Source organism: Corvus moneduloides, chromosome 26 (assembly GCF_009650955.1).
Source record: "Corvus moneduloides isolate bCorMon1 chromosome 26, bCorMon1.pri, whole genome shotgun sequence".
Taxonomy (NCBI): domain Eukaryota; kingdom Metazoa; phylum Chordata; class Aves; order Passeriformes; family Corvidae; genus Corvus; species Corvus moneduloides.
The window spans coordinates 4063062-4086967 of NC_045501.1; the positions used below are offsets into that span (position 1 = coordinate 4063062).

General features: G+C 51.6%; 1 protein-coding gene and 1 long non-coding RNA gene across 2 annotated transcripts in view; one reads left to right on the forward strand and one right to left on the reverse strand.

The window, feature by feature from the left end:
• Positions 1–1702: 1702 nt before the first annotated feature.
• Positions 1703–6659, reverse strand: LOC116435428. The gene is made up of 2 exons (XR_004236781.1): positions 6502–6659; positions 1703–3083 (listed from the first exon to the last, which is right to left on the reverse strand). It is a non-coding gene; the product is annotated as an uncharacterized LOC116435428 (long non-coding RNA).
• Positions 6660–6899: 240 nt separating this feature from the next.
• The window catches only part of WNT3 (Wnt family member 3), a 42796-nt gene continuing 25789 nt past the window's right edge, over positions 6900–23906 (forward strand). The window contains exon 1 of the mRNA XM_032091697.1: positions 6900–7112. Coding sequence (XP_031947588.1) covers positions 7033–7112 — 80 coding nt within the window. The 5' untranslated portion in view covers positions 6900–7032. The remainder of the gene's footprint in view (positions 7113–23906) is intronic.

Here is a 23906-nt window from a genome sequence, read left to right on the forward strand (position 1 = left end):
TGAGGTGAAAACTTCACTTCCAGCTCGAGAGGGACAACACAAACTGGCCTTACAGTGCTTTGTGTGATGGAGCTGCTCCCAGGAGATCCCTGAGGCTGCTCCCCCACCAGCCAGACCTTCCACAGCTCTGGCACATCCTCACCCACCCTCACCCAGCCCTGCTCCATCCCATTCACCCACAGACCCCTCACACACACCCTGGCAGCTGGGGCTCTGCCCATCCCACTCACGCCTCCCCTGTATCCCCAGCTACTGCTTGAAATTGATTAAAAAATCACATCCTTGTGCAAGAAAACCTTCTGAGACCTTCCCCACAGGCCTTAGACCGCCCTAAGTGGCTCAGGTGAAGACGGAACAGAGCCCTAAATGGCATCTGGAAATAATTTTCCCACTAAGAGCTCATGGCTGATGGGCGAAGTGTCCTACTGCACCAGACTTGGATTTTCCTTTCCTTTGGAAGAGAGTGGGGATGACTTGGAGCAGGGGTGACATGGACAGAAGAGCAGAAGGTGAACAGAGAACACTTCAAAGCTGTGTCCCGAGCTCTGTAAGCCCAGAGCAGTGACCCCACATGATGCCAACCCTATTTCAGGTAAATCTGTGCCAGTCCAACATAATAAACTCCTTCTACTTACTGAAGTTTGGGATGGGTTTCGTTGCTCGCTCTCTGTGCTCCACATTGCCATAGCCACTAAAACCCACGTGTTAGGCCTTCATTAGGGGATTTTTTTTTTTTCTGAACCTCTCCTTGGCAAAATAGAGGAAAGATCTGAAAACCGAATGGAGTTTGAAGTGTGAGGAGCAGAAGGAATTGAAGGAGATGACAGTGAAAGAAAGAAGTTTTTATTGACAGTCTGTAACTGCTCCAGTTCATGGGCACCCAGGCACTGAGGGGAAGTGTCCTTGGAGGATTTCTGGCAGTGCTGGAGGAGCCAGCGCTTCCATCTCACTCATTGCCTGCGATTCCCCGGCCACAGAGCAGGATATTTGTGACTAGAAAGGAGGAGAACAACTGAACCTCGGGCAGCACCATTTATCCTCCTTCTGCCCTTCAAATACAAAATCTGGGATTCCAGTTCTGCTCCTCTCAATATTTATGAAGCCTGTGATTCACGGCTGTCCCTTGATGTTCCAGCTCAGGGCTGCACAGAGGGGGAGACAGCTCCTTCCTGGAGGAGCTAATGGGATACACGCAGGAAATGTGATTTCCCCAGGTTTACAAGAAAGAAATCCAGGGACAGGTAAAGAACCTGGGCCAGCAAAATCCCGTGAGGCGTTCTTGGGAAAAGTTGAGAACACAACACAAGTTTCTTGATTTGGATCTCAGAACAGGTACTACAGCAGGTTACACTGCTGATCTTCTAAAATGCAACCTTTGGGTTTGAATAAAAATATACCTTTTGTTTTTGAAGAAAATCAAATTTTGAACAAAAACTTATCTGTTTTAATTTCCTTTTTAAAGGAAAAAAAAAAAAAAAAAAAACCAGAAATCCCAGTGTCTTGGCTACAAGACTGGAATATTGCAGGAAATTGGCTGAAAAGAATTTCTACCATCACTGGAAAACAAAAAATATCCCAAGTGGAGGAATTCTATGTCATCAGCTTAGAACAGTTTGTAAATAAATGGAGTGAGGTAAAGGCTATTTACAGAAAAAAAGAGCCATAAAGTTATTGCTAAAACAGTAAAAGCAGTGGCAAAGGGTTTTGCTAAACTCAGAGGTTTTTATTGCCATCACCTCAACAGCCACCAGACCTTCCTTTAAAGCCTGACTTCCCTCTGCTTTCCAGCCACATCTTTGGCAAAGGGAAACTTCGGGAAGAAACCATAAAGTAGAAGCTGCATCCTGGTGCTCAGCTGAGCAGAGGAAGGTCCCTTTTCCTACAGCTGTGGGTGCTTTTCCCTGTGGGCACTGAGAACTCCACACATCATCTGCAGGCAGGCACAGGTGAAAGGCAGCCTTGGCCCCACCCTGCTCTGGGCTCACTGGGACGTGGCACTGAAGCTGTGCTGGGGCAAACTGGGGGGTGAGGAATGTGGGGTGTGGGATGGCCACTGGTGTGGAGAACAGGGAGAAGATCCATGGGAACACACAACAGTGTCCCTGTCCAAAGGGAGGAACACCCCCCAAGAACCCTCCTGAGGCCGCCCTGCTCTGGTGTTATCACAGGATGGCTCTGTCCAGGTAAGACCTGGGTGAGCCCAGGAGGCACCAACTCACAGCATCCCCACCAGAGGTGAAGAGCCAGGAACAGCAGAGGAGCAAAGCCTGCAAGAGCCAGAGGGAACACAAGGATCCAGGAGAGAGGTTTGGCCGAGAAAAATGAGGAATAGGGAAGTTCAGAGGGAATGTTAATGTTACCTGTCACAGGTTAGCAGCAAACAGAGCCCCCAGAAACACTCAGGATTTCAGTAGTTTAAGGTGGAAGGAGTCAGACAGTTCATCAGCTTTGAGGAAGGATTTCCTCAGCTCTTTACAGATTTTCTGTAATTATTTACTTTAGGACTGATGACTAGAGCCATCAGAGTACTAATGTCCTACTTTACCTCCACTTTAGACTTTAAGACCAAAATTTAGGTCTTCAAACCAACAAACCCAGCTTGTTTTAGGACTTGAAACCCCTTTAAAGGCCATTGTCCAAGGGATCCACCTCCAGTTCCTGCTCCTGGCCATGCCCAGAAGTGAAATTCCACTTTTAGCACCCACTTTAGCACCCTTCACCTGTGACCTGGGGTGGACCTGCAGGTGAAGCCCTCTGAACCCTCTCACCACTTAGTGCTGCACCACAGGCCTTGCACATCCCCTGCCATCCCCAAAACTCCGAGCCAGGGGTCTAAACCCCCTCTGAGAGCTCGTCCCAGTCACTCATCTCCTGCCCATGGCTGTGAGGTGTGCCTTGTCCTCTTCACATCAGCCTGACTCTGCCAGGAGGGGTCTGAGCTCCCGGAGTCTCACACTCCTCGGGGGTTCCACACATTGAAATCCACGCTGAGAACAAATCCAGGAGACTCCACGGTCCCATCACCTTCCCAGGCACTTGGGTTTCTTGCTGCTCGTAGATTCAGATGGAGAAAGGAAGAGAAGCTAAAAGAAGGCAAAGTTGCAAAGTTAGAGCCCAAGGGCAAGGGGAGGCACGTTTCCAACAGGATCACAATGCTCCTTTGCTGGAGTGCTGTTGGAATAAACCAAAGGATCCCTTTGGATGCCTTGGCCGAGTCTGCAGTGCCACAATGTCCCACAACACACGAGGACCTCTGTTCTGGCATTGTAAAGGCAGCAGGGCTTTTCTTGAGCAGCCAAACCTCTGACTTCCTCAATTCCTTTCATTTCTGGGCATATTGAAACTGGGCTATGAGAGTCAATATTGCCAAACTAGACAGAGTGATGTGATTGAAAAGACCCTCAGTTAATAAAACTGTCACTCAGCAGCACAAGGAGGTATCTATGAGTGAAATTTTGAAATTGTACTCTTTTGGGTAACTGTCATTTGCTCTTAGAAATTACATTTAAAATTAATGTTTGCTGTAGAACTTATAAATATTTGTTCAGGCTAGCATGAAATATGCCCAGGATAATTTTAGCATGTACGCATCAGATTTTCGTTTCACAGCAGAGAAGACTCAAAGTGAGTCTGTTCCCCTCACAGACAATGGAGTCTTCATCCCTGGGAGACAGGTCCTCCTCCCTGGGGAGCCATGCCTGCCATCCCAAGGCTTTGGGGATCAAGGCTGCTACAACCAAAGCCACAGCTGAGAACTGCCATTGTTTTTCTGCTCATTTTTCTGCTCATTTCTCTGGGAGAAACTCGGAGCCAGGAGTCTCTTGTAGTTAGGTTAGGGATGGGAAGGACCTTCTGCCCCCACGATCTCCAGTCCAAAGCAACCCCAGACACACTCCAAACACAGTCTCCTCACAAAAGGTGGGACAACACAAATGATGCTGGGACAAACAGATGCTCAGAGCAGAGAGAGCAGTGGAATGGAGAAGTTAAAGGAGTGGGGGGATGAGTAACTCCAGAAACACCCTCAGACACCTGTCGGAGCCATGGAGAGCATTCCCATGAATTCAGTGTGCTTGGGATCAACCCTTCACTGTGCATCTTTGAGAGCCTGCCTGTGGCCATGTCTGTTGGGTGCTGGGTGGGCACAGGGGTGGAGTGGGAGCTTTGTATCTCCGCCCTTGTTGTAACACAGCCCTTCCCGGGGCACACTGAGATCCCTTCCCAACCACAACAGCAAATAAAGCCTCTGAGTTTGGGTCTGCGGTCACTTTCCCTCCTGGTTCCTGCAGAGGAAGCCCTTTGTACCTCATTATTGGCTTGGTTTATAAATCCCAGCACCAAGAATTGGATAAAAGAGCCTTTTGTGTTCCCCAGTGTCTGATGGACAGGGACATCTCAGCCACCATAGAATCATTAAGGTTGGAAAAAACCTTAAAGATCATCGGGCTCAACCATTAACCCAGCACTGCCAGGTCCACCAAGACCTTGATGATGGTCTCCAACCAGCAGCTCAATTCAGATTTCAAAAGCTTTCCCCGGCTGGATTTCCACAGTGCCTGAGGTTTTTGTCCTCTCCCCTGGGCACAGCCACCTGCAGCACCACCTGAGACATTTCACTTCAGGCTCTCCGTTTGCTGCCTCTCTAGCAGTGACACTTTAATGACAGAAATTCTGTCCCTTGGTACTTTTAATCCTTATTCTGTTTGTGCAGCTTCCAAACATCTACCAATACAAACCTGGGCAGCCCTTCAGTTCTGCTTTGGCCAGAGCAGCTCCCAGGCCCCTCAGTGCGTTTCACACAGCCCAGAGCTGTCTGGGCAGCAAGGGAAGACTGCCTGTGACCATTCCCTGGCCCTGGAATGACACAGACAGAGGCACCTTCATCCATCCTGCTGAACTCCCTTCAGCTCTGGAACAGGTGAGTCATATCTTAAGGGGTTACTAGGAATAGTTCCTGCCCCACACTAACCCCAAACTGGGACTAAAATCTCTTCAGGGCTGGGTAAATTGTCTGGGCCAGCTCCACACCAGGGTCCGTCTTCATGGTTAAAAACATGGGCAGTAAATTTTGAGATCTGGGAAAGATTTATTGATAGTGTTTAATTTACTGGAGCAGATTAAATCCACGTGTCCCCAAACGTCATTTGACAATTGCTGCTTTCTTGGATCCAGGCAACTGAGTTCAATAAAACCCATCTGGGTTCCAGGAAGATTCACCAGGACAGACTACACCCAACATCCCCTTTGGGATTTGAAATCCCACAAGAGAACAAGAATATTTAATATCTATGGGGATCCACAGTCAGCTGGAAAACCCATCGGAGTAAGCCTGGAGAAATTTGGCCTCCCAGTCCTTGCAGCAGGCACAGGGAGTGATGGAGAGGGGAAGTGTGAGTAGCTGCTGAGTGTCCTCCCTTGGACGTGGATGGCCAGGACACAACCAGCACTCCTGAGAGCAGCCCTGCCCTAACTCAGCATCCAAACACACCAAAATCAGTGAGAACTGGGAATCAAGAACGGCAGAAGCAAGAGGCAGATGCATCACAGCATCATGGAATGGTTTGGGTTGGAAGGGATCATCTCATTCCACCCCTGCCATGGGCAGGGACACCTCCCACTGTCCCAGGCTGCTCCAAGCCCCGTCCAGCCTGGCCTGGGACACTGCCAGGGATCCAGGGGCAGCCACAGCTGCTCTGGGCACCCTGTGCCAGTGTGGAATCAAACAACAACGAGGAATTTGTCTGAGCCCAGAGCCTTAAGATCAGGAGAAGGTCTAGAGCTTTCAAACCATGAGATGCATTGAGCTGCCCAAGACAGGACCTGGAATCTCCACTACTGCCATGGCTCTGAAATAAACTGGTTTGTTGGCTGCTCCTAAAGTACCTGATCTCAAGGTGGTTCCACCCCAGGCATCAGGGCAGCACCAGAGCTGTGGTTGCTGAGATGCTTTAGGAGCAAAAGCAACTTGTTTGGCTTCTCCCATTTCTTTGTCCTGTTCTGTCGAGTCATCCCCTCCGACTGCACAACAGCTCCAGTTAAAACAGGCTCTCTACCCAATAACAAGGATTTTTATGGAAAATCTTTGTTGGGTCTATGTGCAAATCATGAAAGTGATTAGGGGGTTTTTTTGTTACATGTGTGGGGTTTTGATATTTTCATCTTCCTGCATCCAGAGATGCACTTCACAAGCAATCCATTCGTGGGACACGTCCCCATCTGCCTGCTCCCCTCTCACCATGACATGGCATTTTTTTCTTAATAGAAGCCCAGGCTGCCTCTGCTCCCCCCTCCATCCATCACCCCCACACTCTGAAAATCTGGGCACTGCAGGTTTCATTTCAAGTTTGTCACCAGTTTTGCCCACACCACCACATCCAGAGGGGTTTCTGCCCCTTGGTGCCCCCATCCCTCTCCATCTGAAGAACAAGTTCTGTCTCACTCCCGCTGTGAGATTAAGCTCGATCACAGCCACCCCTCAGCACAGCCACCCTTCATCCTTACCTTGCCGAGTCCTGGCGTTCAGGGGCAGCACATCCTGGGCTCCAAGTGAAATTGGGGGGAAAAGAAAAATGGAAAAAAGAAATTTTTAATTGAAAATCCTCCCCCCCCAGATCCCAGTGCCCCAGTGCAGTGTGGTGCACAGAGGGTTTGTCCGTGGCAGCGAGGGCTCGGAACAAAGTTGTGGGGTGGAGGGGGAGGAGAGGGTGATTGACAGCCCTGGGCTGAGCCTCATCCCTCACCTTGGGCCATGCGGTCTGATTGGCCGCCTGCTGACATCCCCGAGCCCTGCACTTTTTAATAGACGCTTTTGGATGATCTACGGGGGAAAGGCTTGGAGAGGTGTGTTTCTGACAAGCCAGAAAGTCACCCGAGCCACGAGGGACTTGGTTTCACTCTTTTTGCCCCCCCCCCCCTTTTTTTTTTTTTTTTTTTTTTTTTTTTTTTCCTGGGAGGAGGGGGATTCTTCATTTTGGCACTTCATGTTTTTCTGAAAACTTCGCAGCGATTTTCCCCTTGCACCAGCCTGGACTAATGGATTACCACCTGCTTGGACTAATTCTGTCTTTTCTCTTCAATGGCACAAAGGTCTTAGCCGGTTACCCAATTTGGTGGTAAGATTCCTTCCTCCCCTCGCCCTTCCTCTCCCTATGATTGATTAATGAATTCATTAATTATTAGCCATGGGAGCTGTGTGTTCCTTCCTTTTCACCCCTCGCCCTGCGGAGCTGCCCACGGCTGCATGGTGGAGTCGAAGCGTAATTTCGTCAGATTTGACCTGTAATTAATGAAATCAATGAAAAGTTTGGGGGTTATTTTGAAAGGGCCATGCCTGGGTTTCCCTTTGCGCAAATGGAGGCTTCCCCACCACTCTTAATTTCTCCATTTTCGGCACTGTAGCGATGGGCTCTTGGTTCAGATGTGAAAGGATGCGGTTTTATTTCCTTGTGCAATGGGAATTTTGTCTCTCGCATGACTCTGCCACAGGGATTTTCTTCCTTTCCACGAAACTGCGATTGATCCTTTAAAAAACAAAAAAAAAATTAATTCTATTTTCTGTTTGGTTGCTGCATTTTTTGGACTTCTTTCCCTTCTTTTGTTGTATTCTGTCGTGAATTTAGTCCGGCAAATAACGCAAATGGCACCTGAGAAAACATTCGTTAGTAAAATTGCTCAGAGGTGGATTTTGGTCATTTTAATTATGGAAATGTCACTAATTTCCTTGCACCAACGAGAAAAATAATTTTTAAAAGGATTGGTTGTATCTTATAATGAGGCTGATAAGTAACCTGAGTTACTTATTTTAAATAAATCTAACACTATACAAATAAATACAGTTACAAAATGCAATTGGAAGCCCTTTAGAACAAGAAACACAGAATTAAATATTCCAGGTCATTTAAATCCAGCAGACAGCGAGTTGCATAACAGAATATTTCCGTTTATTTCTGTCTTTATGTAGGATTTCTTGTTGGAATATCTCTTGTTAAGTTTCTGTATGTGCCAGGTAGGGGCTGTGAGCCTGATGATCCATAGGGAAAAGAGGGAGATGGTGGAATTTGGTGCTACTGAGATTCTTGGGTTATTCTCGCCTTTCCAGAAAAGTCTCTTTTTTTTTATTACTGAATTAGATCCTTTCAGTGCCAACATGGAGATGGCAAGAAGTAGGTGGGAGTGAACTTGGGAATGGACTGCCATGTCTGGGAATATTTACAATTCAGAAGGGAAAAGACAATTTTTTTTTTTAATAATCCATTTATTACTGTGGACTTTGGGAATGAGAATGTGCCATTCCAGAGGAGAAAGACTGAGAATACAATGAGAAGTCCCCGCGCAGGAAGCGTTTCAAAGGTTCATGAAATGGCTAAATCACAGCAGGTTTTCCTGGAGAATTAAATTATTTCCTCGCCCTGAGCGTGCCTGCCGAACTTCAGGCCCTCAGCCCGGGGCAGGGGAGCCTCCTGAAATACAGACAGCAGCACTTTGATTCCTTCCCTCCCTTCTCTCCCCCATCTGGGCGCCGCTGTGTGGGCACGGGGCGCGCGGCGGGCGCTGGAACAGGTCAGGATGCCAGGGCTGGATCTGAAGGCAGGAGCTGCGTGGGGCAGGGACACCTGGCCATGACATCAGCTCTCAGCGTCCCACCAGCTCCTGACCTGCCTCAGGCTTTGATATAAATCAGGATTCAATGCCCAAATCAAGGAGGGTTTCAACTCTCAGAGCGAGGAACCGAAACCTTCTCGACAAAAAGGTCTCGTCTTCCCCTGTGAAGCAAAAATGTCCCCGTGAGCAAAATGTCTTCTGTCCCTGTTTTCAGGAACAAACGCTGCAGACAGGTGTCTGCCCCACTCCCTTCTCCCACACCCCTCCAAGTTCACCCCAGAGGAACAATACAGAGGATGTAGGGCACAGACACCAGGAGCATGGCAAGCAGCATCCCTGGGAAAGGAGGGAGTCGAACACACTCTCCACGGAATTTCATCCATAGATCCAGGTTTTGCATATTTTTTGTAGATTCTGGCAATGCCAAAGTGCCAGAGAGTCTCTGCTGTGCTGGAGGGATGTGAGGAGGTGCCCCGTGTAGGGTTGAGGCTGCAAATGCTGTGGGGTTTTAGAGGTTTCTTGAAGGCTGAGGGAGCAGGAGGGCAGAAATATCTGGGCCAGGGCTCCCTGGCTGCTCAGGCACAGACAATGCTCCCAGAGCACACAAACTGAGGTCTCCTTTGGTCCCACTGCAGGCTTTCAGTATCTGCTCTGCGGAGATGAGGTTTATGCAGTGGCATGGCATTATCTATGCTCTTAAAAAAACATCATTTTCCAATTGTCTTCCTGACCCTCTGATCTTTAGGCAGGCACAGAGCAGGCTTTGGTGGATGAGCCCCACTTGCAGGGCTCAGCACACCCCAAAACAGGGCAAGGGAAGCAAAGGTGGGGCACAGCCCCAGCCTGGTCCCCTGTGCTGGTGTCCTGCACCCCCAGGCCAGGCTGGACCAGGGCTCCCCTGGGCTTCCTTATCCCCAGCCAAAGCCATCTCTGCTAAATACGAGACTTTCAGGGGTACAGTTCATGTGGCAGGGCCCCTGTGCTGCTGGGACAACCTTCCTGGGTGTTTTCCTGCTGGATAGGGAATGCCTTGGCAGCAGCGTCACAACGGATCCTTTCTGCTGTGGGACAGAAAGGAGAACAATGTTTATTCCTGTGGTGCGGAGGAAGGGTCTGGATGTGCCCAGGGAATAGAAGGGTGATGAGAACAGGGTCTGATCACCTTGGAAATGGGTTTGGGGGCGGCTGCAATAATCCTGCTGCTCCACGGTGCAGCCAGACAATGCCAGGCACCCGGCAGCAGTGACAGCGCAGGGGATAAAGGCTGAGGGATGGAGCTGCTGAGGGTTTGTGGGTTGTGCTTTGCTGAGGGGCCAGAGAAGGACGTGGCCATCAGGTCACATTGTCCAGAGAGAGGAGAGCCCAAGTGCAGCCCCGGAGCTCTGCGGGGGGGGTCCTGGCCCAGCTCTGGGCACGGGCACAGTGCACAGCACAGGGAAGGTCCCTGAGCTGCAAACCCAGCGCTCGGTGCCCAGGCTCGCTGATGGCAGCAGGATGGAGGAGCCAAGAGGGGGTTTCAGCCCAGCTGGGTTGTTGGAAACTCCCTGACATCGCCCTGTCCCTAGCCAGGCAGCTCTGAGTGAGGTCCAGGGGTGGCTCAGACTGTGGATGGAACCTCCAGCAAGCAGGGGAGGGATTTTGACACAGGTCCAACCCTTCTTCACATGCTCCCATCCTATTACAGCCGTGCAAGGGAACAAATGGGGCACAGATGGGAAAAGGTCAGTGAAATGCTGCCTGTGAGTGCTGACAGGAGGAGCTGAGAGCAACAAAGCTCCCTCAGAGACGTGTCCAACACTTGGGCTGTCTGGTTACTGCTGCTAAAAGAGAAGGAGGAGATGGGGAGCTGCGATGAGGCCATGGAGACCAGGCTGCTGCTCCTCCTGACCCTTCATGAGTGGATGGGAGCAGAGGGGGCAGCGGGGCTGTGGCCATTCCCAGCCCCATGGGCAGCAGTCATGGGACGTGCCAAGGCCTTTTAGGGCCAAGCAAAAGGGGTGGTAGTGACACCAAAGACACCTCCAGTCATTTTTTTAATCCCAAATAGCCTGATGGCATGGATAATACCACGGATGGCAGGACATGTCTGAGCCATTGGGGTTGGGGGTATCAAGGTATGGAAGACAGGTCCATGCAGAGTGTGGAGATGGATGGGTGGGCCCAGAGCTTTGTGGTACTGTCCTGGGAGAATTTAGCTGGAAATCCAGCCCCTGGCCAGAGCTGCATCAGTGCAGGCCACCAGAGAGATTGTGTCCCAGGAAACAAGCAGGAATCACTCCCAGGATGTAATGTATGTGCAGGGGCTGAGGAACTCAATCAGAGAGACATTTCCACCCATGAACTGCAGGGAAACATCAAAAGCTCTCCTCTTCCATGGGCAGTGTTCCCCAAGAAGCCTTGAAAACCTCTGGTGTGTCACTAGCCTGGAGAAAGGAGTCAGCTTTGGGGTCATTGGTGTAAAAAATTCAGCCTCACTCGTCTCATCATCCCTCAAGATCTGGTAGTGATGAGTCAGTGCCCATAACTGTGACTGTCACCAGGTGCCTCTCCCCATCCAGCATTCCCTCGTCTCTAAGCAGATGATTTGGCAACTGCAAGAACGGCTCTGTCCATCAAAAGTTATTAAATTTTATGTCTACCCCTCAGAAATGTTTTGGGAGGAAGCAGGAAATGCTGGCAGCTGGCTGAGGATCCCAGTGGCCTTGGGCCCTTAGGAAGAGGCAGAGAGAAACTTCAAAACATCTTCTCACTCATCCCACAGCAGCTTCCTCCTGAGGAAAAACCTGTGAGAACCTTTTTATGTAGATGAAGCCAGAGGTGACATTTACCTGGTCCCCTTCAACTGTCAGGGCCTCACCTTGCCGGGACAAATGGGAACTTCATGCTCTTGGAAATCCTGAGTTTTTCCTCCTCTGAAGATTCAAAACATTTTTATCCCATAGCCCATGTCCTGTTAGAGGCACGTGGCCCTTGCAGCTTTATTCTGAAGGAGTAAAATTGAGTGCAGCATCACTCAATGATCCCTGTGAGGTCCCTCCAGCTCAGGATATTCCATGGAAATGACTGAGGGAATGATGGAGGTGGTCAGTGATGGAGGCCAGGAGTGCAGCTCTGGCACCCCAAACCAGAGCAGCCCCACCAGCTGGAAGAGCTGATGCACCAACCACAGGTCCCCTCCTGCTGGTGCTGCTGGAGGAGTGTGAACACAACTGGTGGGGACCCTCAGAGAGTCACAGCTCATTGTCCAGGGCTGCAGGAGCATCTGCTGGGGAGGGCGGGGGGGCTGGGGTGGTGCTGGGCAGGAGTGAAGCTGGGCTGGGGCAGTGAGGGGCAAAGCTGGGCTGACCTGTGGCTGTTCATGAAAACGGCCACCAGCGCCTCACTGGCCACAGGTGTTTGGGATCTTGCGGTTCTGAAGGGCTTTGTGGGCTTACCGGGTTTCTTCAGCATTTTTACCAGCCAGGTGTAGCCCGTGGGAATCCCTATCCCCACCCTGCCAAGTGGGTCAATCCATGCCATGAAAACCAGGGCTTTTGGAGCTGGAATTGGGGTTCATCCCGAGTCCTGACCAGCAGGACCGCGGGCAGTCCCAGCCATTGCCAGAGCAGATCTTCCAAGGATGCACAGCCTCGTGAGCCTCAGCACGCCCCAGGACTCGGCAGAGTGTTCCAGGTGGCATCTTTTGTTGGTTTTCTCCCTCCCCTGCACAGAATCCCAGAGTGGTTTGGGTTGGAAGCAGCCCTGAAGCCGTTTTGTTCCAGCCCTGCCATGGCACAGGGCAGTGGAGTCCTGACTTCAGCAGCAGCTTCCAAATGCTCCCAGAGCAGGACAGTACAGAGCAATAAGCAGTGCCACATTCCTGAATATCAGGAAGCTTCATTCCCTCAGAAATGAATCCCTCCTGTCTCCTGGAGTGCCCCAGCCCCAGGACCCACCCTGGCCTGCAGGGCCAGCACAGCCTGGAGCCACAGGAGCCCAGGGAGAAGGGCTCTGACCCACTCCAGAGTATTTCTGCCCGTAAGACACAAATCTCTGTTACCAGTCTTGTAACTGAACTTGGAAGGAAATTTAAGTGGCCACAAAGAGCTTTCAAGAGGCAGTTTAATTGCAAACCAGTTGGTCCTTGATTGACTCCTTCACTAAAAACAGCACTGGCCAAAGTGAAGCTCTTGCTGAAGGGTCCCCATGGAAGAGCCCTGGGAATTCAGGGGGTGTTTCTGGCCACCTGACCCTTGTAGCTGGAAATGTTGGAAATGACCCATGCCAGCTGTCCTCCCTGCTGACCCACGGCCCCAGCTCTCACCTTGATGGGGTCAGGCAGAAGTTCCCACCCCAGTGACAGCTCAGGAGGGATGGAGAGAAACTGGAGTGCGGCCAGGGGGTGCTGGAAGGTGGAAAGGATCACCAGGAAAGGGAGGAGCTGGGCTGGTGCAGGGTGGCCAGGGGGAGGCGAGGGCTGCTCAGTGCAGGCTGTGCCTGCGTGGAGGGCTCTTACAAACAGGACAGGGCTGACCTTTCCTCTCCAGTGCAATCCAAAAAAGGGCAACCACCAAATGCCAAAGGTTCATTCATTGGGATCCTCCTCGCTGCGGGGAGCTGAGGCTCTGAGCCTCAGGGAGGTGAGGAGGGACTGTCCTGGGATATTTGTAGTATCAGACTGCACCACCCTGCCTGAAGCTGGGAGTGTCGCACTCTGAGCTGGAGCTTGGACTGGACACCTCCAGGGATGTTCTCAGGCACCCCTCCCGTGACTGTGGCAGCCTTGGCTGAGGCCAGGGCTGCCACAGGTGATCTTTGAGGTTCCTTCTGGCAGACAGGTCCTGGGTCAGTCCATTCCCAGTGCGCATTTAATGGGGGGTGGTGCCTTCACCAGGACCCCCAGCACAACTGAGCAACCCCAACCCACGTGTTCCAGTGGCCCCACATCCACAGGACTAACCTGGTGGCCCCTCCTGTGCCCCCTGCTCTACACAACACTTCTGTGCCCAGGTACGAGGCACTGCCACCCCAACCAGGTCAGGACAGGTTTTTAGCTCATGTTCTCACTTATCCCTCTCAGAGGGGTGTGTGAGCCCAGGGGAGGTGTCTCCAACCTGTCCTCCCTCCCTGAGGGCAGCCTGAGCCCCAGGGACAGGGCTCTGAGTCACTAAATCTCTCCTGACCTTTGAATTTCACCTTCATCCCTTAGCTGGCACTCAGGGGGCACCCGATTTCTGCTGCTGTCCTGGAGGACAAAGGGACATTCTCTCCGTGGGTAGCAGGGCGGTAGGCAGCAGGAGAAGGTTCTCTTCCCCCAACATTGGTGATACAAGTCCCAGTGATGCTCATCAGACCCTTCCACTGCCAGGTCAAACAGTTCAACGTGGCTGGATTTTACATGGAAAGGCAGGAAAATGCCCAAGCAGCCAGTTTGAAATAAAAAATCTCCAAACCTTAACTAGGAAATAATAAAGACTGAACAATTGAGCTGTCTGTTAAAACATGCAGGTGTAAGGCACAGCACTTTATGGTTTAACTGAGCAACATCTTCATCTGCCCTGCCCTTCCCATCTCAGTTTCCAAGGCTCAGCATCACCTCGGGCAGCCCTCTAGAAATACCCCTGGGGTGCTGCTCAGGCACAGGGGCTGCTGGTGACAGAACCCTCGGTGTGAGCAGCAGCTCAGCACCCCCAGTACATCTGGCAGTGCTGCTGGGCTGGGCCACTGGAGTTTGCAGCTCTGCCCCGCTGCTGACCCTCCCTGCCATTGTCAGCCTTGCCTTGAGCCAAAGTTGTGTCTGTGGCGATCTTGCTCAGCCTGAGCCTGTCCTCTGATTTGTGCCAGGCCTCAATGAAGCATCCTTGGCTTGTCTAGCAGGAGTTTTAAGCAGCTGCTGAAACTAACTGGTCTCACGAACTGGGGTCTGGCTGGTTCAACATGAGACACCCTATCAAATATGGAACATTTGTGAGCATTAAGGTAGAAAGAACTCTGGATTCAGAGCCCAACCATTCCCAGTGTGGACACATCACGGTCCTGGATGAAAGTCATTCCATAAACACTGAGTAGCCATTATCATTTTTACAACATTATGGAGCTCATTCCAAAGGCCTCTTGAAGGTGGATTCGTGGATTTTCTTTGTGTCCACATGGTTGTGATCATGTCCCAGCAGATAGACTGGAACCTGCAGACTCAAATCCAGTGGTCTGACACCCCTTCTGTGCTTAATCCCACTCCTCCTCTCAGTTTCCTGAAGGCAGCAGCTCTAAATGGAGCTTGGGATGGAATTGTTCTCTAAAGAGCTCTGAGCTGCACCTCAGGATACTGATCTACAGCAAGGGAATTGTGGTGGGATGTCTGACCCAACTGTGCTCTGTGAAGTCACCGAGGCACCCTCTGCTGCTGCTGCTGCCCCTCTGGAAGGTCCAGAAATTCTGTCCCAGCCCTGATCTTGGGAGGGATGGAGCCTCCTGGTCTCTCCTTTGCTGGCAGATGGAGCAGCCCAGTGGCTCCAGACTTGACACCTGTTTTTCACTGGCTGTTGTTGGGACGAGATAAATTTGATGTTCACCTGCTCCTGCTCATGCCCACAGCCTCATCCAGTTCCCAACACCCCTCAGTGCATCTATCAGGGATTTTCCTAAAGGACCTGAAATGGGGAGGATTTGTCAGGATCTCGGCTATAAAATTTACATATCGTTTACACAGTTACAGCTCATGCTCCTTCACTTACCTGAAGCTGAGTTTTAGCCTCCTGTTGGCAGTGCAATCTCATTTTTGCTGACCTGATCTGAGGTCCCTTTTGTATGTACAAATGGAAAGGGTTCAATGATCCTGAAGTTTGTAGAAAAGTCCCAGCGATGCTGGATGTGGTGAGAAGTTTTCCATATCAGACTGTATCTTTTAAGGTTGTTTGGGTGAAGTTTTCAGGATAAAGGCAATGTCTGGATGGGACACAGGCTGAGATTTCTGTGTTGGTCGTGCTGTGATTAACACTCGGTGTCCTTTAACACCACCCGTGCCCTGACTGTTGATTTGCAGCTTTTCCTGGGATAAGCTTTTCCTTAGGACAGAGGTGTCTCGAGACCCCCAGCTCTCCCACGCCAGGAACCCTCTCTTCCCTATCCCTGGGACCATATCCAGGCCTCCTCAGAAATCCCAAACTAACCCCAAAACAGGTGTTTGCAAAGCAGGGGGTCCTTTACAAGCACTCCTCCCCTGCCCTGTCTGACTGTGCCCTGGCCAGGGGATTCCCTGGGATTCCCCTCTCCAGTCACACATCGGCAGACACAGAGGCTGCTGCTGAGGCAACCAAACATCCACGGCCACCTGAGCAAGGAACTGGGAGCCTTGGCTGGAAGGGCTTCACTGCCAGGCCTGGGAAGTGCCTGTTGATCCCCAGGACTGTCAGTGGAGCTGCTTTGCCACCCCTGGAAGATGAAAGAACCACGCTTTGAAGAGCAAATTTGCCCTGATAAAGGAGCCGAAGTCTCTAATTCCTTTTCTGAAGATAGCTTTCCTGATTTGCTAATTTGCTAATTTGTCTTTTTCACAATTCACTGAACCTGTCTGCTTTTAATTAATCTTACAAATCTAATCAAGTCTAACTGGCACCTTTCCCAGTCCTCACACTTTTGAATGAGAAGCACTTTCCCTGCTGCCCTCCAGCACCACCCTGGCTCAGGCTCCAGATCTTCCTCCACCTTCTCAACAAACAGCCCCTGTTTGGGGCAGGAGGGGTTGGTGTTGGGCGATGAAATCTCGAGGGGTTTTTTATTCTGATCCCATTTCTGTGTCGCAGAGTCACCCGATTTTCCTGCAGTTATTTTCTAGAAATTGTGGAGATTTATAACTAAGAAATTTGCAGTGGTCCTTGAAAAATGTCACAGGATCTTTTCACAGCTCTGGTGGAGTCCTAACAAGTGCCACTCAGCTCTTTACTCCTTGCTTCTTCCTCACGTGGACTTTGGGGGTTTCTTGCTGCCAGGGATACATTTGCAGGGCAGGTTTTACCTGCAGAGGTCTCTTGGATGGTTTTTTTTTTTTTTGGGGGGGGGTGTTTCTTGTTGGTTTTTTGTGGGTTTTTTTAATTGTTGCAATGTATTTCAATTGTCTTTTTAAGTTCTGATTATTGCCTGTTATCTGCTCTGGCCTGATTAGGTTTGGTAACAACCAACTCCCCTTTAATGAGTTTTTAATGAACTCCACCAGCTGTCTGTTTGACAAGAGGTTTATGCAGAACGTGGCTGTCTCTGTGTTTTTACTTTTCGTTTCAGTTTGCTCATTTTTCCCCTATAAATCTGAATATAAGATCTCTGGAAACAAAGTCCCTGTTTGTGGGTTTGGTGGGGCATAGGCTGCTGCTCCTAAGTGAGAACTTAAAAGGAGCTGGGAGTTGATATAAAAGAGACTCTTTGCCTCAAGCTGTGGTGCAATGCTCAGGATCACAGTTTTGGAGGCTGAAGCTCTACCCAAACCCCCAAGGGAGACCCTCCCCTTGTGCACTGGGGCTGGGGCTGTTATTGTCACATCCTTTTGGGAACAGTGACACCTTTGTGACATCCCTTATCCAACCTCTGCCCAAAACACTGCCAGGAGGATTGGGAAGAGCCGGACAAGAGGGACACCCTGGTGACAGCACCACCATGGACACACTCAGAGGCTCTTGGAGTTGTTGAAAATCAGCCTTTGGTGCCCAGAGGACTCAGATGAGTCCTCCCAGCTGCTCAGAAATGCTGTGACCCCATCGACTGCAGATATTTCCAGGCTGAGGCCAACGTGCCTCCCACCACAGCCCTGCTCTGCAGGAGCTGCCTTTGTCCAGCCCAGCCCAGGAGTCCTGGCTCAAAGGGTTGTAGTTTCAGTCCTGACAGTGTCCATGGTCCTCGTGGGACAGGAGTCTTGGTCTTTGGTGTCCAACCCAGCCTGAGGTTCAGCTGTGCTTCCCCCTCAATCCCCTCAGCCCAGGAATGCAGCAGCCAGAGAAGCTCCTGGGGCTGGTCCATGGATCAGGGCTTGGAGGAGGAAACACTTGGGTTCCACCTCAAGCCTCGAGACCCTGGCTCAAGGTGTGCATTGACTTCTGTGCTTGGGTGGAAACCACACACAAACTGGAAAATCAGATTTCTGGTGTGGTTCTGAAGGCTGTGAATTCAAGGGTTGCTGGTAACACCTGAGGAATGAACAACTGGGTGTAAAAATCCTCCCCTGGGTGCTGGAATGAATTACATTAGACAAGTGTTCTGTAGGAAAGGGTGTAGATACTCAAAGAACATTTGCTTTGGGGTTGGGATTTCAGTTCCTTGAGTCAGATCAGGCTCCAGTAACTCCTCAGTTCCCTGGCCAATATCACCTACGAGAGGGTCCCCATCCCTTCACCCAACTCCCCAGCTTTGAACTCAGTTAAACTTTACTGTAGCTGGAATGGGGCAGGAAAAAAAAAGCCATATCCCCCATGATTAAAAAGAAGAAATGTCTCAGCAACCTGTAAGAAAAGATTTCAGTTTTCAGATCGATTCATCTCTATCCCTGACCAAAAACTCTGGGAGTAAAGGATATTTCCCATAACTCCAGATCAGATTATTTGTTACAAAACACAGAAAAGGGGATTTTTCACCTGGGTGAGGAGTCAACAGCAGAGTTTTGCAAGGAATGTCCAACACTGAGAAGGGCTGGGGTGGGGGAGCAGAGATCAGTGATGTGGACAAACCTGGGCTGGGGGAAGGTGTCCCTGCCATTGGTAGGGGGTAGGGATGGGATCAGCTTTAAGGTCCCTTCAACCCAGACCATTCCATGGTTTTGTGAGGATTCCATGATGAAGTTTGATCATGACCACACTGCTCAGGGTGGTACAGCACAAAGGAAGCCACAGAAGACAGGAGTGGATGGCACTCAGTGGATGATAAAATTAATTGCAAATGGCCATGAAATAATGCAGATTGGGAAAGGGCCCCCAAATCTGCACAGCACCGATATAGGTCAGGTTTTCTGTTAGGGCCACTTTGACAGACATTGTTATGGAATGGTCTCTGCAGTCGGTGCTCCAGTGCTCACTAATCCAGAAGTGAAGCTGTCCAAAATCTACAGGAATTCACTTCGCTGTTCCTCCTCTTGCCCAGATTTTTGGGGCCGTGTTGGTTGATGGATGATAGGAAATGCCTCTTAGGAGCTGTTGTTGGATTTGCTCTCAGAACAGAAAATACCAACATGACAATATTTCAGTCATTATTTATCTCATTATTGCACCCCAGGCTCTGTTTGCAGCCTGATCTTTGCATTTCCTATAAAATGAGGAAAGCACACCAAAAACCCAGCAAGGGACTGGAAGGGCTGAATTCCTTCAGGTGAGGACACAATATTTGGATTTGCTGCTTGGACAGAGGCAGTTCCAGGTGAATACAAAACAGATCCTGCAGATCACAAATGATGGCAAGAGTGTGGCGAGGAACAGGAGTTCATTGCTCAGCCAGAAGAACCTGCTGTGGGTCAGGTCAGGCGGGCACCCAAGCCCCACACAGGGGCTGCTTTTCCCTGCCAGGGGGATGGGGAAAAGAATCAGAAGGGTGGAAGTGTAAAAACTCATGGCTTGAGCTGAAGGCAGTTTAATAGGGAAAGAAAAGCTGCTGCACACACGAGCAAAGCCAAGTGAGGAGTTCCTTTAGTCCTTCCCATCCCAGGCAGGGGTTCAGCCTCCTCCAGAGCTCCATCACCTGTGGGGGTTACCTGGGAAGGCAAATCCCACAACTCCAAACATCCCCCCCCTCCTCCTTCTTCCCCAGATTTTTGGTTAGATGGAAATTTATCACCCAGGAGCCTCTTTAGCACAAGTCACCTCCCCTGCTGATGGTCCCAAATATTCCCCTCCCCTCCAACATCCAGCCCAGCACATGGATCGAGGTGCCCAGAGGAGCTGTGCTCCAGGACCAACCCCTTCTGCAGTGTCTCAAACCCCTCGGATGCTGCTGGTATCCCTTTCCCATTTGGAGGGTGTAAAGCACATTTCTCACACCTTGTCCTGTCTGGACTGGCCCAAAAGCCACCATTTCATTTATTCAAAGGCTTATTGTTGCTGCCTGGTGAAATTATTGGACCTCTGGGATTAAAATTAACTGAGACAAGTGTGTAATTAGATTGTGGGATGTGTTCCCGGGAAGGCCTGTGAGGGTACACAAACCCTGGCCTGGGAAAATCCCTCAGCATCACTTCACTCGCAGTCCTAAAGCACAACAGTCCAGAGCCAGCCTTCAGCTCAGGCCAGCCCACATCCCATCCCTGCTGGGACCTGCGTGAACTGGGCAGAGCCAACTTTTACCCGTGCCTTGCTCCTCGTGGTGCTTCCCAACAGAGCTGAGATTCCCTGGGAAGGAGGCAGAGCACCAGCTGCACTGAGCACCAGCTCTCTGCTTTGGAGCAGAGCCAGTGGCACACGGTTCAGTCTTTCCTGCAATATTCATGGCAGGTTGTGCCTCACACCTTTCCAGAGCCCAGAACCCTCCACTCCAAGTGCTCTGCTCTCCATGGAAAGAGAATAGCATTACCCAGGACTAAAGCAGCCTCACTTCTCACCACAAGAAACCACCAGGACTAATTCTAGATCTGATTTCCACAAGATTCAATTTGGTTTTTCCATGTTGGATCGGACACAAGACATTTTAAGATCCAGTTCCTCCAGCTGAGACAGAACCGGTGCCTCAGTCTCGGCCACAGTGCCCAGGACGGGCAGCCCAGCTGACCACTGCCCCCAGTGACCACTGACCCTCTGTCCTGTCCCCTCCTAGGCCAGGGCTCCTCCTTCCTGGGGTAACCTCAGGCTGTTTGTAGGAGCAGAACCAGCCTGGGGGCTTCAGTCCTGGGCTTAGGGCGCAGGGAAGGACTCTCCAAAGAGAGGCAGCCCAGGCATCCCCCTTAGATCCCACCCCGAACCGTGGGACAGCTGAGTGGATGTGGTAATTCCCCTCCACGGGGTGTTTTCCGTGACATCTGAGCATTGGGAAGCCTCTTTCCAGTGCCAAAGGCTGTGATTCACCGTGGGTGATTTCCAGGCAGTTGGCACCAAGCGCTTCTTGAGGCCACCCACCACCACGGCCTCCCCAAAGGGACTCCCCAGACTGGAGGCATGTGGAGAGGGCTTGGCTGACCAGTGGGAGATGTCCAGCACCCTCACTGGCCTGAGTGGAGATGTGTCCCTTCCTTCCCTGGATTTCTGTGATGCTCTTTCTGGTCCGAGTGTCCTGTCCCCTTGTCCCTGGCAGGACACATTTCCCTCCCCCGGTGGCCGCTTTGGGGCAGGTGGCAGGAAAGGAGGGTGAGTCGTGGTGGGAAAGGCTGTCAGGCTGGGCTGGCAGTGGCAGGAGAGGGGACAGCAGCCCTGGGAGGTGGCATGGCCTCACTCACAGCCGGTGCACGCACAGAGGGTCAGCCCTGCCAGGACCTGGGGCACACACAGAGGGTCAGCCCTGCCAGGACCCAAACAAATCCCAGCGTCTCTGTTTGGAGGAAAGGTTTTACAGCGCTGAAAATCTCGCTGTGTTTATTGCGGCCACAGCCTGGAAGCCTACATTTGCATATGCAAATCATATGCGTTTATGTAAATTCGGGGTCGAATAATATTATCACCGCCCACGCAGAATAGATCCTCTCCCATGGCAAATCAGTTGATTGTGCTTCCCGAGCTGAGAGCGGCACCGCTTTGAGCAGGCGCTGCCGAACCAACATTTCTCTCTGGTGCGGGGAACAATGCGGGAGCCGGCTCCGGGCACAGCCCGTCCCTTGTCAGCGGCTCCATTGGGCTGTGGCGAGCAGCAGCCCCGGGCCAGCGCTGCCTCCCTGCCCCCATCCTGCCGGCCCTCCTGGCACATCACCCCGAGCCCAGCCGCGGGCCGTGCCAGACAAAGCGCTGGCAGCAGATGCCAAAATCACTTTCAAGCCCATGACAGAGCCCTGAGTCACCCGAAGCGGAGCAGCGCGCCCAGAATGGGCTCGCCTTACAAAAGTGCTGTTGCTGCAGCAACACTAATCCAGCCGCCGGTGGGCAGAGGGATGGAGAATGCGAGGGATGCAGCCCGCAGTGCTCAGGCAGGGCGGATCGCTCTCGTCTGCGGGGATCTGCGTGCCCTGCCCCGGGGCCCTTTGTGGTGGGGCCTCCTCAGGCAAAGGGGTTCCGTGCTAGAGCTTGGGGCAGCTCTGACTGACCCCGAACTGCCACAAACTGGGCAGGAAGGGGATTTGACAGAGCTCCCGTTGCTGTCTGGGCCGACTTCTGACTTCTCCACACGGCCACTTGAGGCCTCAAAATCTCAGCTGGGCTGTTCTTCACACCCAGTCTGACCTGAGGAGCATTTGGGCCCCAATTCCTCCCCAGCAATCACTCATGTCACCACCAGGCTCCAATGCCATCGGCACTGCAGCACTGACCCCTCTCTGCCACCCTCCTGTCCTGCCCCACTCCAGGGAATCACAGAATGTCCTGAGCTGGAAGGGACACCCAGGATCATCCAGTGCCACCCAGGATCATCCAGTGCCACCCCTGGCCCTGCACAGACACCCAACAATCCCACCCTGGGCATCCCTGGGAGCGGTGTCCAAACGCTCCTGGAGCTCCGTGGGGCTGGTTGGTAACAGAAGGGCAGAGGCGAGGGTGACACGAGGAGGGGTGGTTGAGATTACAGCATGAGGCGAGAGGGTTGCAATGAGCAACGGAACAAAGTGGAGCAGAAAAATCCAGGGGTGGGAGATTTATGGAGAAAGAAATTTGTGACTGAGCAAAGGGGCCGTGAATGGTTTTGGGGTGAGACTTTCTCCCATCAGAAAGATAATGGCTTTTAGGGTGGGATTTTTGACAAGTGATGTTTGGTGTTAGAACCCAAATTGCAAATGAGAGGCTTTCGGGGCCAGGTGTTAAAAAAGCAGGAGATTGGGAAGTTTGAGATTTGGGATCATTCCCATCTCAGTGTTGACCGGGGAGGACACAAGAGAGAAAGAGGAGAAAGGAGAGATGGGGAGGGGAGGAAGAGGAGCTGCCTGAGCACTGACACAGGCTCCGGACAGAGTCATGGCAATTCCAGCTCCCCGCTGTCCCAGGAGGCTCAACCAGGCAGAAAGATTGGAGTGTTTTCAACCCTTGTCTTTTTGACAGTGGCACTGAACCCACCTAGGACATCCCTTTTCTCTCTCCACTCTTCCCACCACCACCCTGCCGTGTGTCTCCATCCTCTCCTCCTAACGTGATGGATCCCAGAATGGTATCATCAGATCTGTCCTAAAAGCCCCACAGAAATGCTTTGGGTCCTTCAGCATCAAATCCACGGGGTGTTGCCAAAGAACTGAATTTTAATCACAGAATCAAGGGACAGTCGGGGTTGGAAGTGACATCTGGAGATCATGGAGCTCAACCCCACTCAAAGCAGGGACAGACAGAGCAGGGTGCCCGGGGCTGGGTCCAGCTGGGTTGTATTTCCAAGGATGGAATCTCCACAGGCTCTCGAGGTCACCTGTTCTGTGACCCTCACAGTGAAGAGTTTTCACACGCTTGGAGAGAATTCCATGGTTTTCAGTTTGTTCTCATTGTCCCTTGTCCTGTCAGGGGAGTTTGGCTGCAGCTTCTCCACCTTCCCCACCAGTTATTTCCACACACTGACAAGGTCTCTCCATGGGTTTCTTTTCTCCTGGCTGCACAGTCCCAGCTCTCCCAGCCTCTTGTATGTCTCAAACCCCAAAACACCTTTGCTCCTCCACCATCTGTGCAGGGGTGGAGACTCTCACAGCCCCACAGGCCACTGGAGTGATAATTTCAATGCTCTTTAGGGCTCTTACCTGGCCCCACAATACCCAGGACTGCAAGGCAGGGCTAAATGCTCACCTGGTGCACTCCTTCAGCTCCACTCTCTCCAGTCTCATCCTCTGAATCTGCTCCTGTCCAAGAAGAAAAGCCCCCAGAAGGGTAAACCCCACTGCATTTACCTGCACAGTTCACCTGCACCAGTGTTTGGGTGTGCAGAGAAGGAGGTGCTGGGGGGACTGAGGGTGGTACCACCGCCAGTGAGACCCAGCCCATCCCTGGGGACTCTGTTCCCTGAGCATCCTCATTTCTGTTAGAATCAAACCCCAGCACAGGCCATGACATCCAAAACTTCCAAAACAGCTCCTCTGGAACGTTCTGGGAATGCCAGGCAGGTTCCAGGCTCTCACAGGCACTGCTGTGGGTGAGGGCCATGTTCCTGTGCCAGCTTGTGGGAGAAACATCCCTGTGGCTTTTCCTGTTTCCCTGTTCAAAAGGTGATGCAGCTCCATGGTTGGTGCTTACAGCCTCATCCCGCTCCGGTGGGGA